Genomic DNA, 13,931 nt, shown 5'->3' on the forward strand with positions numbered 1-13,931 from the left:
TATTCATCTATCCATCCATCCATCTATCATCCATCCATCCATCTATCATCCATCCATCCATCTATCATCCATCCATCCATCTATCATCCATCCATCCATCTATCATCCATCCATCCATCTATCATCCATCCATCTATCTATCCATCTATTCATCTATCCATCCATCCATCTATCTAGCTATCTATCCATCTGTCATAGTTGCTATTTCTCTAGGCTAGCATAATAGCATTTAAACTGAGCATTGGTAGGAAAGTGCTTGGAGCAGTAGTGATACTGAGAATACTCAGTGTGACCTTGTCATTGTTATTACATCATTAACAATACTTCACACGGACAAGCACATGTCAGCTGTCAAGCTTTAGACGGTACAAGCTAATTTAACCACACATGATAAATTGTGCAGAACATACCCTTCTCACTGGGCGTGTGTTTTTTTGACTTACCTGAGGCAGTAGCTTTCCCACTCGCTGAGTTATGGGCTCATTTAACACCACCTCCACCTTGCACGCATCCTTCTGATGAGGGATGTGGAACTGCAGGTCACCCTCATCAAGGTAGGCCGACTGACCCCTTTTGACCCTCAGACCTTTGTTGACTTTCACCAGGGAACCGTGCACAGAGCATGTCAGTCCCAGAAGGAGCACCGGGAGCAAGATCCAGGTCAGATGTTGTGGGGCCAACATTATTAGTCTGTCACCGAGTCTTCAGACAGTGGCTCCAGGCAGGAAAACTTTCTTGGACAATGTTTCAGGCCTGTAACTGTTCCTCTTTGACATTTGGCCACATGGTTGTTTTGTGTTATGGCTTTTCTGGTGAATCCATTCAGGAGCTTTTTCTTCAGTATAATATCATGACAGTCAGGACCTGCAAAAAATAAAAAAAATAAATAAAAGGAAGCTGTATTTCTAATGTCACCAGGCCTACGGCAAGAAAAAAGATAAGACTTGGAAAGAATATTATTTACATAAAGTTAACCAGTTTACAAGTTTACCAAACTAAAGGAACAGTAAAACGTAAATTGCACTACTGTGATAAGGCAAAGGTGCAAGCAATAAAAGATTCAATGGAAAAGTGTGAAGAATTGAACAGGTCACAAGAAAAAACAAATGACTTTGTTGCTTTTTTAAAATAGATTTTTTTTATATTTTTCTTTAAAATTTTTGACTTATTTTTGTGTAAAAATAAGGGTAAGGCTGCATGATAAAAACTGTTGGAAACACAAATACAGTTCCCCTTGAAGGGCCGCTGTAATGAAAGACTGTATAACGTATTAATACATTTTTCTGCAATTGATTATTATTTATTCTAGTTACCAATATTGTTCAATGCTCTACTGCATGGACTTTATTAAACGTTTTTTTAAACACCTGCGGGCCACACAAAATGACTTGGCGGGCCGCATTTGGCCCCCAGGCCTTGAGTTTGACACGTTCTAGGCTCTCATTCAGAAAACAAAATCTCTTTTCTTTCTTTAATGACTCCTGTAAGGCGGTGTCTCTGCAACATGTGGCCCTTCAACTGCCATTAATCCACTATGTTTATTATATAGAAAACTGTGCAGCTGAGAAAACACTTTTCTTCTTTACTTTTCACAGTGCGAATAGTACTATAGTTTACGTCTATAACCCCGTTAAATATTGTAAAGATGAAGGCACTGTGTCTCAGTAAAAATAGATAAAATATGTCAAACAATATAGCGTGGAAAAACTACAAAGCACATGTTCTGTAATACACCATTGTGAAGCTAACAACAAATGTACGGATCACATGGTCCTGATTGAAAAGACAATGTCAATTCCATCAACATCTTAACCACTAGTTCTACCTCGTGCTGTAGAACACACCGCAAAATGTCAAAACGTAGAACCTCGACAGTGTTCCCTATTATACCGACTTCCTCGGGGGAGAACCTGGCACGCAGCCTTCTCCCAGCTACCACTGCAGGTCATTGGTTGAGAGGGGAAAAAACATCAGAGAGTGTGATGGGTGAAGATTGATTCCAGCCTCCGGTCTGTGAGGAGTACAGATGGATGCAGTTAGTCAAATGTAGCCCATATGGCAGTGGGCTGGGGAGAGTTCATAGTTCACCCAACAACGCAGCAGAAAGCCCAATAATAAACATGTGTGTGGTTGACTTCATTATAAATAATAAACCTCAACAATGCTACATGTGGGGTTACAGTTACAATTTACAGAGTGCTCTGAGCCAGGCTATGGTTGTTGGAATGAAGGTACGTACAGTACGTGTTTGGTACGATTGTGAGAAAATAATAAATCGTTGAACTAAACGTTCGAGGCTAAGGCACTTAAACGCAGAGCTCTGCACTCCTTCATGGCTTAATGTACTGGACAGAGTTGTGTTCACTCTCTAATTGCAATTCTCTTCTACTTAGTATACAGTTTTTTGTACAGTTAGTTTTGGCTTTTTAAATGTGCATTCTCGTTTTGAAAATTGAGATAAGCGCATTTGTGAACGGTCACTGGTAGCTTTGTTTACCTAGACGAGATCGCACACGGCGTACTGTTGGCTAATACAACGCGTACATGGTGTACTATAGGCTAATTGAGCTGATGCTCTTCTGTTCCTCACTCTGATTGGCTCATGCATCATAGCATCTCTCAGCATCTCCCCTTGTCTGTCGCCCACTCGTTCACCCTGCGTCGCCATTCTACAACTCTACTGTGTATATAATTGTGTTGGAAAGGGTAATACAGTCTAGGGAGGGTTGATAACAGTGAAGGAGGTTTGTACAGGGTAAATATATACGTAAATAATATAATAACTATCTTGCCTCTACTTTGAGATTTTTCCCATTTCGCGGTGGGTCTTGGAATGCAACTACTACTGCGTTAGATAGTTGTACTACTAAGTGTCAAACACAGTTTTGGCTCTTATGCTCCTGCTTTAGAACAGAGGTCTCAAACTGAAAAGTCCGCTAGTCCCACCGTGATCACATTGAAGGACCACAGCAGTTTTCAAGCTATAAAATATTTTCATCGTCTTCTACTCTTAGTACAACTGCTACTACATAGGATTTCTATTTCTACTGCATTGTTCCTTTGCAATACTTTAGCATTCTTAACATAGATGATGTTTTCATTTTTAAAAAATTGTGATGTAAAACAGTGGAGGTAAAATTAAATCAAAAAATGTAAAAACCCAAGGGACAATTTCAATTATATTTTTGACATCAAGTTGGGGGCTAAAAGAAGGTGGGTTTGGGGAGTGTCCTATGAGCCAGAGATTTAGAATCCCCGCTTTAGGATATTTGTCTTTTAGATGGGAATAAAATACCCGACACAATTTTAAGGATTAGGCGATGGACAGTAAAACCGTTTCCTAATGAAAATTAGATTGATTATCATGCATCGAATATACAGAAGCATTTTTAAAACACACACAAATACTTATACAGTAGGAGGCCACCACTGCAGGTTCATAACAACTGCAGGAATGTAAAGTTATTGTTAATAGTCTTTGTAATTTTCTAGCTACAGCAGTAATAAGTTCACCTCCAGGTTGTTTCGGAGACCTCCAACACTCGTAAAAGACGAGTTCAGTTCTCCCCTTCAGCTCATCAGGGAACATGTTCATGATGAACAAATGTTGCTCCTTGCCTGAGGCCGCACGCACTCACAAATGTTGCTCCTTGCCTGAGGCCGCATGCACTCCTTCACGCTCCTATTTAGTAATGATAAAAGCTGTTCAAAGTAACCAAACAAACTTTATACGTGGTCTCAAAGAACAAAAGGTGAAGGGAGAGTCCAGAAATGTAGTCCTCTCTGAAAAGAGATGAAGGGTATGTCGGCCTCACTCACACTTGAGTCCAGTGAGGATGTGAGGTGAAGACAGGCTGCGTTTGAAAAACAAGCTTTGGATGACATCCTGCCACATTCTTTCAGCACTTGTGTAGGACACCTTGCCCAGACCTCACACAGAAAGCGCCTTATAATCAGCCTCCGCATCGGAGAGAGCATGTTCCAACTCGCCACAGTGAACAATGCTGGTGTTTTAAAAGGCTGGAAAGATCATGTTCAAGGAGCCGAGTGTAAAAACAAGGTTTCTAATGGTCACAGCCAACTGTGCCCCCACCTTCCCTCTCTTACCCCAGGCACCATCAAAAGATCTGACCTGGTTTGTACATAAAAGCCATAGCATTTTCAAATACCTAAAAAAAGTGAATAAATATTAAAATAATTTGCAAGTTTGAGGTTGTAAACAGGAACATTGATAACTTGCTTATTATGTTGGTAAGACTTCGGGTATTTTCAACAATTCTACTACAACCAACTCAGAGCTTTTGTACTGAAACTCAAATGTAATGACCAGCTTAGATAAAAAAAGATTGTCAACTAGAGTCAGCAGCATCTTAATAAAATTAACAAACACACATAGGGACCACAGCCAAGAGCAGTGGTGTCAAACTCCCGGCCCGTGGAAAATAAAATAATAATAATAAAAAAAAAACATACAAATGATCAACTTCTGTAAATTTTAACCTGTACTTTGAATCAAGCAACCTGTGTTTTTCAGCTGTGACTTATTGTCCACGCCTGGTGGAACACCTTACAGTAGGTCAGTCCCACTGCTTGATTTTTATTTCTCCATCAAAAATGAGAAGTTAACATATATGTGGAAACATGCTCAGAAGATTCTAGTTGACTATGGATCTGCAATATCAATACACATCCACAGACAATATCTGAAGTTCCATATAAATCCAGATACAGATCCTTCATAACTGATGATCATAGGACCTTCACCTGTGCACTAGGGAAGTAACAATGACTTGTGAATCGGTTAAAAAATCGATACAAATGAGTCACATTTCGCATCAATTGAAATAAAAAATGAATCAAGCATCAAAGCTGCAAGGAGTAGACTGCATTATCTCAAAAAGTCAAAGGTCATACCATGAGACTACACGCTCCAGTACAGTAGGTGGTGGTTGTGACCCACTATTAAACGTCAAGACGTCAGGTCCCTATGTAACATTTAGGTGTTTAAACAGAAAGTCGGAAGAACTATTTCCACAGATACGAACAGTGTTTCACTGTGTTTCTGTAAAGAAAGGAACTCCGTCCAGTTAATATTGTTTATATTATTTGGTTGCTTAATAGACTGTCAGTTATTGAGGTAAATAAGACCAGAACAGTTTCGCTTTAAATAAGCGGAGATGAATAGGGATGTGTAGTATTTCTGTGAAGAAATGTGCATTTTTTTCTATTCTGTTATTTAGGATGACAATTTCAGTTTATGAGGGATTTTAGTTGGTAATTTTTTAGTCATTTCAGTTGGTAACGGTATTTATGCATGTTACTACAAATAGAGCTCATTTTGTAAAAAATAAATTGCAATAAAATCGTATCATTGAAAAAGGCGTGAATCATACAATGTCGTCAGTTTAAGGCATCGTTACATCCCCACTGTCCACGTCACAATACACGAGAGACTGAAGAAAATTCGATATGATGTGATGATTACTGAGTACTGCAGATAAATGAAAATAACTATAAATAACTATCTATATAACAATAAAATATATATGTAACAGTAACTATATAATTTACTGAATTTACAATAGGATAATAATAATTCTGCAATGTGAAATCACACGATTATATACTGCTATATAATATACTGTATATTAGTATAGGTAATTGCTGAGGCACAATACAACTAGTATCAAGTACTGCATTTACTATTGTTATTGCCTGTGGTATTTACCAATACTAAATTCAAAACTATATATTTTTTTTATATTTAAAAAACATATTATAAAAAGCACATGGTACAGTACAAGGTACAGCATCACCCTAATACACCTGGATAATAATAATCAAAATATACTCATTATCTCTAGCCATATCTGTTCTACTTCAAATATTGCAAAAGGATCTGGTGGTATAAGACAAGATGCTTTACCGGCACAGTACCTGCAGATTAAATGAGGAGTCCTACTAAGAAATATCTTTTATCTGAGAAAGCAAATCTTGACTAAACCAGAAGAGAATTGCCGAACCCAAAGTCCACGCTGCAAGCTGAGATCACATCACATCTGAGCTGATAAATAAGTAAATAAGTGTCTGTCAACTATAATGACACAGAGTGTCACAGCACAAAGGTCTGGCTCTGCTGTCCTGCTGGAGATTCAGATGGTCCTCAGACTGATGGAATTCCCATTGAAGGGAGACTTGGATGGTAAAAAAGTCCTAATGCTAAAAGCTGCCCAGAGCACTCCCAGGCTCCTGGTGCTATTCAGTCCTGATCCTTTTCCTGTTTTGGTACAGCATCATGTTACAGTCGCCTAATGATATAATAAAGAAAAGAGACATCCACAGGAAGTCACGTATGCTTTGGGTTCACGTCCTGAATAGACAAACAAAGACGCCTCCCTGCCTCTCCCGACCACAAACATTGTGAATTAGCCTCACATGTCGGGACTGAACTGTTTTCTTTGCTGACATGTCATTCAAGAGGAGCAGGAGGTAGAGTTAGAGTTGAAGGTGGAGGAGGAAGAGGAGGTGCAGCATCTGCTGAGTGTCAAAACCAGCAGGTCTAATGACAGGCTGCACTCACATTCCCTTAAGTTGATGGTCAAACGCCCTACGTAATCCAAGGCTAAACAAGACATGGATGTTTGGAACACAGTCACGCTCTTTAAAGGGACACTACACATGTTTACCGCATTAGTCCAGATTACGCTGGGTGCAATCTGGGTGTCTGTGAAAACTGTTCTGGTCAACCTTGGAAGGAAACCATTCACCATAAAACGCTATTGACACGGACAGCGATTCTCTGGATAATTCGTAATATATAGTAACTATAAAGTGTGTTTTTTAAAAAGATTTAACATTCATAGTTTTAATGAAATCTAGTAGTACTAATCTGTATATTGTCAAAAGAAAAGTCAGGCCATATATTTCCTAATAAAGGAGCACTTGCTTTTTAAAGGTGGACTGCTTGCCACAGTGTATTTGTTTATATTATGGCATTCATTATATATAAGTTAAGGTGTTAATCATGTTAACTAATTTGGTGAAGATTAATCTGAAACAAATATATGTTGTGTTATTATTTACATCAATATTTAAATATATGTATGTATTTATATATTATAAATACATACAAACATATACATGTGTTCAGTATGATGAATTGAAGACATTCATTAAACATAAAGATTATGTCTGATTATATCAACCCTTTCTTATTTACTATCTGTTTGACAACAATGTATGCAGGTGTTTTTTTTAACCATTGACTTTACCAATAATCCATTAATTTGCAGGCAGGTGAATAAAAGCGAATTAAATAGAGTTTATGAAATCGTTCATTTTGTTCTGTTTTGTTGAAGCACTGTAGACCAAACAGTTCAATTTATAGTTTCTACAGACAAGGCATGATTCACCTTCAGACAGTATCTCTGATGGGCTCCGAGATGACTTCCTCACTGACATTCATTCTTGGCAGGAAGTCAGAAGGCCCGAGGCATGTACTATTACAGGATAATGATGACTGCTTAAGAGAATATTTGTATTGAGTATTTTGATTATGTCAGATGAGTTATAATGCTTTACAAGACTTTAGAACAAATAGGTCAAAGCTAGGTACACGGTCATATTAAGCCCACAGCTTTCATGTAAGTGGTTCTAGGGCACAAAGAACAACAAAATACAAGATAATGGACATGGCAAACAAAGCCGTGGGGCAAGACTCAGAAACATTATTGCCGCAAATATATTTTTAAGTATATGTCTTATGTAGAGTTCTGTAAATGAAACATGATTTGGGTTTAAAAAAGGAATATGGTTATATGCTAATACAAATTTAAAAAAGGATATAAAGTGGAGTGGCAAATAAATGTTTAGCAGACGCTAAATAGCATTCAACTTGTAGTCAAATTAGAATCAGATAGGCTGGAGATGCTGATTGGCTGATGTTTAATTAGTTGCTATGCACACGCTAACACGATTAACAAGCTAATCCTATCTAGTATGTCTAGTTTGTTATAAATGTTGATTAGCATCCGCGGTTAAGTAATTAGCATGGTTGAAACTATTTCACCCAAATCCACTTTCATTATGAATGCTTGAAAATGTATTGCACTTTGCAACACAATTTTGCGCGACCTTAGCCTTGACATAGATGTTGTTGCCACCACTCAGCTGTTTTACATCCCGCCTGGACCAGTAAACCACTACTTACTATCACCACAAAAACACACAGCTGTAAGAGAGTGTGTTGTGTCATGTAACAAGTGGCTTCGCTTCACAGCTGGGAATGTTTCTCACATCCAGTCGCGGCAGCGGCGGCGGCAGCAGCGACAGCAGCTTCTTTTCCTTCCTTTCTTCTAATCCTAATAATGACAGGGTCCTTATGGAAGCCGGCAATTTTCAAAGACAAACAAGCCATTGGGGAATCAGAAGGTATTCTCTTCAGGTCATTTTGCTGCTGCTGGCCAGGTGCTCAGATCCAGGGTGTGAAATAAAAGCTTGTAAAGGACGCCAACTCTGAGAGTTATGAGGTGAGCATGGTCAGAGGGGCTCAAGTGCAGCAGCGGTTTAAACTTTTATGTAAAAAGTGCTGTGGAACAACCAATACTGATCAGATATTATAAGACTTGGGACCCTGGATTCTGTTCACTGCACTGGCTATCTCAGTAGAAACAATGTATGAGGGCAGGAAGACCAGTGTCCAGGAATCAGGAATAAAACCACGAAATTGAAACTGACAGGAAAGCCCCAAACACATGAAGGTGTGTTCTTACCTGATCTGCTGACATTCGGATCTTTCACTTCAACTCCTCTACCTGTCTTGCTTCCCCTCGTGCCTTCGACAGCAACTACCTCACTGACAGACTCCAGCAGCACTCCTCGGTGACAAACTCCTCCTCTAAAGAGAGGGAGATGAGTACAAAGAGGGGAAGAGAGGAGGGGGAGTCAGAGGGAGACAGAGTTTAGAGGCTGGGAGTGCAGCAGGATCATAATTCTGGACGCCTTTCCTCCCTGTGGTCGTTGCTGTGGAATCGGCAATCGGAGCGGAAAAACCCAAAGACAAACAGTGGGCTGCAAGATCAAAGTCTTGCACAAAGTGCCTGTGTGGTTTGTCATTATTGGAGAGAGGCAGGCAAAGATAAAAGGCCGAGGAGAGCTTAACAGTAATGTGAGGACGAGACCCGGACACTCTGTATCTGGGTCGTGTTTAAAGAATACAAATTCCTCACACGCCGGGCACGACCACCGTGTGAATGAGGACACTGAAGTTGGACAAGAAAGTCAAATAAAAAAAAGTTATGGTCACTAAGTTAAAGGTTAATTATGAACTGATGTAGTTCTACTTCCCACAGAGTAAATAAGTAATGACACATTTAAATAAGTGAGTGTGGACTGGCTGTACAACTTGACCTCTGACATTTGACTTAAAAAGCCCTTAAGGGATAATAATGGTAACTATAATATAATAGTCCAACTGATCTGTTACCTAAGCCCAAAGGATCAGCTTAACTTTGTGTGACATGGACATCCCTATCGGACATTAAAAGGCTGTATCTAGACATCAATAGTTTGGATTAGATCAGTGGTTCTCAAACTGTTTATATTCTGTACCACCTGAGAAAACATTGAGCTCTCTGAGTACCACCATGATGACCAACATTAGAATACAGCAGCATAGGCCTTCACTGTTAGCTTCAGCCACACAGGAGAGATGTTTAGAAATGTTTATAAAGATGTTTATGTTTAAATGTTGTATTAATTGCATTTCATAATAATTAATTTAATTTAAGATGTTCAGATTTGTTCAGTTGAAAATGTAAATGTGAAAATATGAATTTTCCCCGCATACCACAGTTTGAGAACCACTGGATTTGACATAAGTTCACAATAATGTATCAACTATTTGCTTTTCACAATTAATACAATGATTTGCTCAAGGTCATACATTTTCTTAAATATCTTTCTCATTTACAGAGCGACTACGCTTGTCTGCTGTCTACTGACAAGAGTAATAGATTCAAGATTTTATTGTCATATACTGCACAACACGACATACAAAAGAGACCGGCAATAAAGTGGCATTAACATGGTATATTAGTACACCAAAAAAGGATAGAATAAACAAATAACAATTGATAACTCTTAGATCATTAAAGGGTCGGGATTTTTTTTTTTTTTTCTGCAAAGTTGAGTGCTTTCCGGTCACTGTGCCCACAATGTGCTTGTCTTTTCAGATTTGTGTATCCGTTCTGCACGAATCTGTGTTATTAAAGTGAAACAACATTCCTCTGCTTCAAGGCAGACCTGTGTTAGTAAATCCTGACAGCCCCCTGTGGTTCTCACAGACCCTGTTATTAGTCAGCTGCACTACTGTACCTTGGATCCAAACCTTGGACACTGCTACGACAGCACCACAGAAGCACAGACATAATTGTATCATATCCCTACATCATCCATCCGTCTTGCCAATGCATGGAGGCTCCACGCTTTGTCATGTCAGATGGTAGTTATCATATGAACAAGAATAACCAAAATGCTAAGTGGCCTTGTCGGATATTAGCTGTAACAACTTTACAACTGTAAAACTTTTAGTTATATTATTAACATTTGATATGATTGCTAACTACTATAAATTACTTTATTATAACTACTATTATACTACAACTTAACATATGGCACATTGAGATAGCCTATAATTAGCTTCAAACACATAATTTGTAATACATCTGAAACTTCGACATAATAATAATGTATGATACGATATAAAAAAAAGTGAAGTGTTGTTCAATAACGTCAACCCTATGGTTTCAATCGAACTGAGACCATTAAACCGTTTAAATAAATCGATTTTGTCGCCTTTTGGATGGCTCACATGGCACAATCATGAGTGTAGTGACCTCTAGTGGAATTATTCTAAAACTACATCATCACGTCATCCGTTGTTAACTCCTTTATAAAGATAATCGAATTATTATTTAAGAACACACCGACAATGAATAGAAATGGCAGACAATAAATAATTGTAATATTAACGTGACGAATTTTAAAGCAAGTAGAATCCCTGCGTTGATTAATTAAAAGTAAATCATAAGTAAAGTAACACAATAAAGTAAAATAGAGATTTTACATTGAACAATGACTACAGTAATATATTATGGTTTATGGTACACCTCATTCAATTTAAGGCACCTTTTGTTCTACATATTTAGAAGCCATAATCTCTGCGTCCTCTCGGTTTAAGTTTTATAAACTGGGCTCGTTCCAATAATGAAACCATTAAAACACAAGAAGTTAATGTTGCATTAAGATAATTGTTTTTATAAAATAACAAATATTAATGAGGTCAAGGATTTTTATGTCACCTAGATCCCTGTGTCATGAAAGAAGAGGGTCATAGGTTGTAAAGTGCTGAGTTTAAGTGGACAATGAACTGTCCATGTCGCAGACGCTGAGGCCCTCTAGAGGAGGAAGCAGGTCTAGCGGCTGTCCCTCACGAGGCCGTTACAGGTGTTTGAAGAATATGTGGTGGCTAACCAACACATCAAAACAACACGAATTTCTCTAAAATGTATTGTGACGTCACCATCAGTATTTAGGCACGGAAGGTTAAATCACCCTAGTACAGGGAGAACCAACTTTATCCGTCGCAGTGCTAGAATTGGTCAATTATTAAATGTCTAGAAGTTTATTACGTTACCTTATCAATAAGTATTATTGTACAATAGACCATAATGGAATGGAATAGCCCGTATACGCTAGAGTGTGCTACTTTAAGTAATAATTCATATTTAATTTATAGGATAGATACTGCTAAGTTGCTACAGAAGTAAAGCGGTATTTACGAAGGAAGTGCTCGGTGCTTTCTCTGTTATGATTGGTCCTTGTATCCGTCAGTCAAGTACGTGTAGCCAATCACGGCGACCCAGTCGTTTCTAACGGTGCAACATTCTAAAGACGCAAGTCGTCTGCGGAGCGGGCTATCTGCTGCCCTAACGTTATCATCCTGGCAACTGAGAAAACGTCTTATTCCTCGTTCTGTATAAGAACTCTAACGGTTTCCGGTTCTGACTGCGAGAACTGACGCGGCGCTGCAGCAGCTCCGGGGGCGTTAGGAAGCCGACACACCAAGCGATGCATCCCCGCGGCGCTGAACCTGCTCCATTCCGCACACAAAGCCTGTGAAACAGGCCCCGTTTGTTTCTCCTTCTCACACAGAGACAGTGCGGTACTGATGATGCTTAAACATGTCGGGCAATCACTTCAGGGGACACGAGGTCAGCTGCTGCATCAAATACTTCATCTTTGGATTCAACATCCTATTCTGGGTGAGAACTGTGCTACTTTCATTTTCCCTTTATATTCCCCATCTGTCCACATCCCAACCGTCATGTCGGCTGGCCAATAGACAGGCAGCAAGGCCCGGCTCATTGCTAAAGTACTTCATTTCACTCCACGCGCACGTACTGTATACTATATAGTCTACTGTACTCTGCACAACAGGGTTCAGCCCAGTTGGTTGGTTGTGGTCCAGAGCTGTTTAAAAGCAGTTGACGACACAAGTGTAATCGGCTTACACACACGCACACACACACACACACAGAGAGAGATACACAGTACTTTTTATCCTTATGTCAAAGGTATTTTGCTGGAATAAACTAAATAAACCGTGGCATTATACAAAAGTTATTTCCTTAACAGGCGTTTGTTTATCCCTCCTTCTCATAAACGCATTTTTCCACATTCCTTTGCAGTTAGTGGGCGCCTTTTTAGTTGATTGAAGTGTAAAATAAGACCAGTCAAAAGAGTCCACACCGCGCATCAACAACCTGTCTAGAAATGTACCAAAATACTGTGCAACAAACCCAGAGATGGGACAAAAGAGTCCATATTTGTGCTAGGCGTTACTACGTTAAAGTAAATGACACAGATGTACCTTTTGTTCTTTTTATATTTCAGCTTCTGGGCATGGCATTAGTCGGGATTGGATTGTGGGCATGGAGTGAGAAGGTAAGGTAGTAAATAGACGTTTGATAAGATTATTTTCTACTGTAATGTGCCAACTGATAATTGAATGATTCAATATAAAAATCCATGAACGCGGTGATTCCCAACCAGTGTTTTGCGGAACATTAGCGTGCTGTGAGAGCTCATCAGGTGTGCCTCAGAAGTGTAATTTATCAGAAAACTATTGATTAACTGCTAATAATTTGTCTTTGTTTTCCTATGGGACAGTGACAGGCAAAACAGTAAAACGTTATTCCACTAGGTGGCAGCAATTTTTTTTGTGAGGTTTATCACTGTTCTGTTCCACTGAACAGAAAACGTTCCATAGCCACTTTGTAAACACTGGATTAAAAAAAAAATTTTTTTTTTAAATATATATATTTTTATGGTGTGATAATGAATAGGTTTCACCTATTTATGTAGCCTTTTGTAAAATATTTCTCATCAACTCGAGAAATAATATTATTGTTTAAATGAATGGTACAATTTAGCTTGAAATTAACATCATAGTTCTTTAAACAGTGGAATTTTGATTTTTAAAACAAAACATGAATCGAAAATAAGCATTAGAGGCTCTGCAAAAATGACATGCCGCTTTTTCACTCTCAACGTATTATTGCTTGATTGGGCCATATTTGCAAAGAACCTAAATTAACACCTGATGACATAAGCACTTTTAACAGTGATCAGGTCATTTTGTCGATGACTTACCCCTGCTGTCTCAATTTCTCCGCTGTAGGGAGTTCTCTCCAACATCTCATCCATCACTGACCTGGGTGGTCTGGACCCAGTCTGGCTCTTCATGGTGGTCGGTGGTGTCATGTTCATCCTGGGCTTTGCAGGATGCATCGGAGCACTGAGGGAAAACACCTTCCTGCTCAAGTTTGTACGTTCGGTTTTGAGGAAGGATTCCTGTCAAATAAAAAAAA

General features: G+C 38.9%; 1 protein-coding gene across 2 annotated transcripts in view; it reads right to left on the reverse strand.

Moving 5' to 3' along the window:
* frem1a (Fras1 related extracellular matrix 1a) overlaps positions 1–13,836 on the reverse strand; it is a 39,809-nt gene extending 25,973 nt beyond the window's left edge. Inside the window, exons 1-3 of one of the 2 annotated variants that reach the window (XM_025059284.1) lie at positions 13,714–13,836; positions 8,772–8,896; positions 444–864 (exon numbers count right to left, since the gene is read on the reverse strand). In XM_025059284.1, the coding sequence (XP_024915052.1) occupies positions 444–683 (240 nt within the window). In that variant the 5' untranslated portion in view covers positions 684–864; positions 8,772–8,896; positions 13,714–13,836. Of the gene's footprint in view, positions 1–443; positions 865–8,771; positions 9,582–13,713 lie in introns of those variants that run through there. The other variant, XM_025059289.1, reaches the window with a different exon arrangement.
* Between the last annotated feature and the right edge of the window lie 95 nt (positions 13,837–13,931).

Source organism: Cynoglossus semilaevis, chromosome 1, assembly GCF_000523025.1.
Source record: "Cynoglossus semilaevis isolate Cse_v1.0 chromosome 1, Cse_v1.0, whole genome shotgun sequence".
In the NCBI taxonomy this organism is placed as follows: domain Eukaryota; kingdom Metazoa; phylum Chordata; class Actinopteri; order Pleuronectiformes; family Cynoglossidae; genus Cynoglossus; species Cynoglossus semilaevis.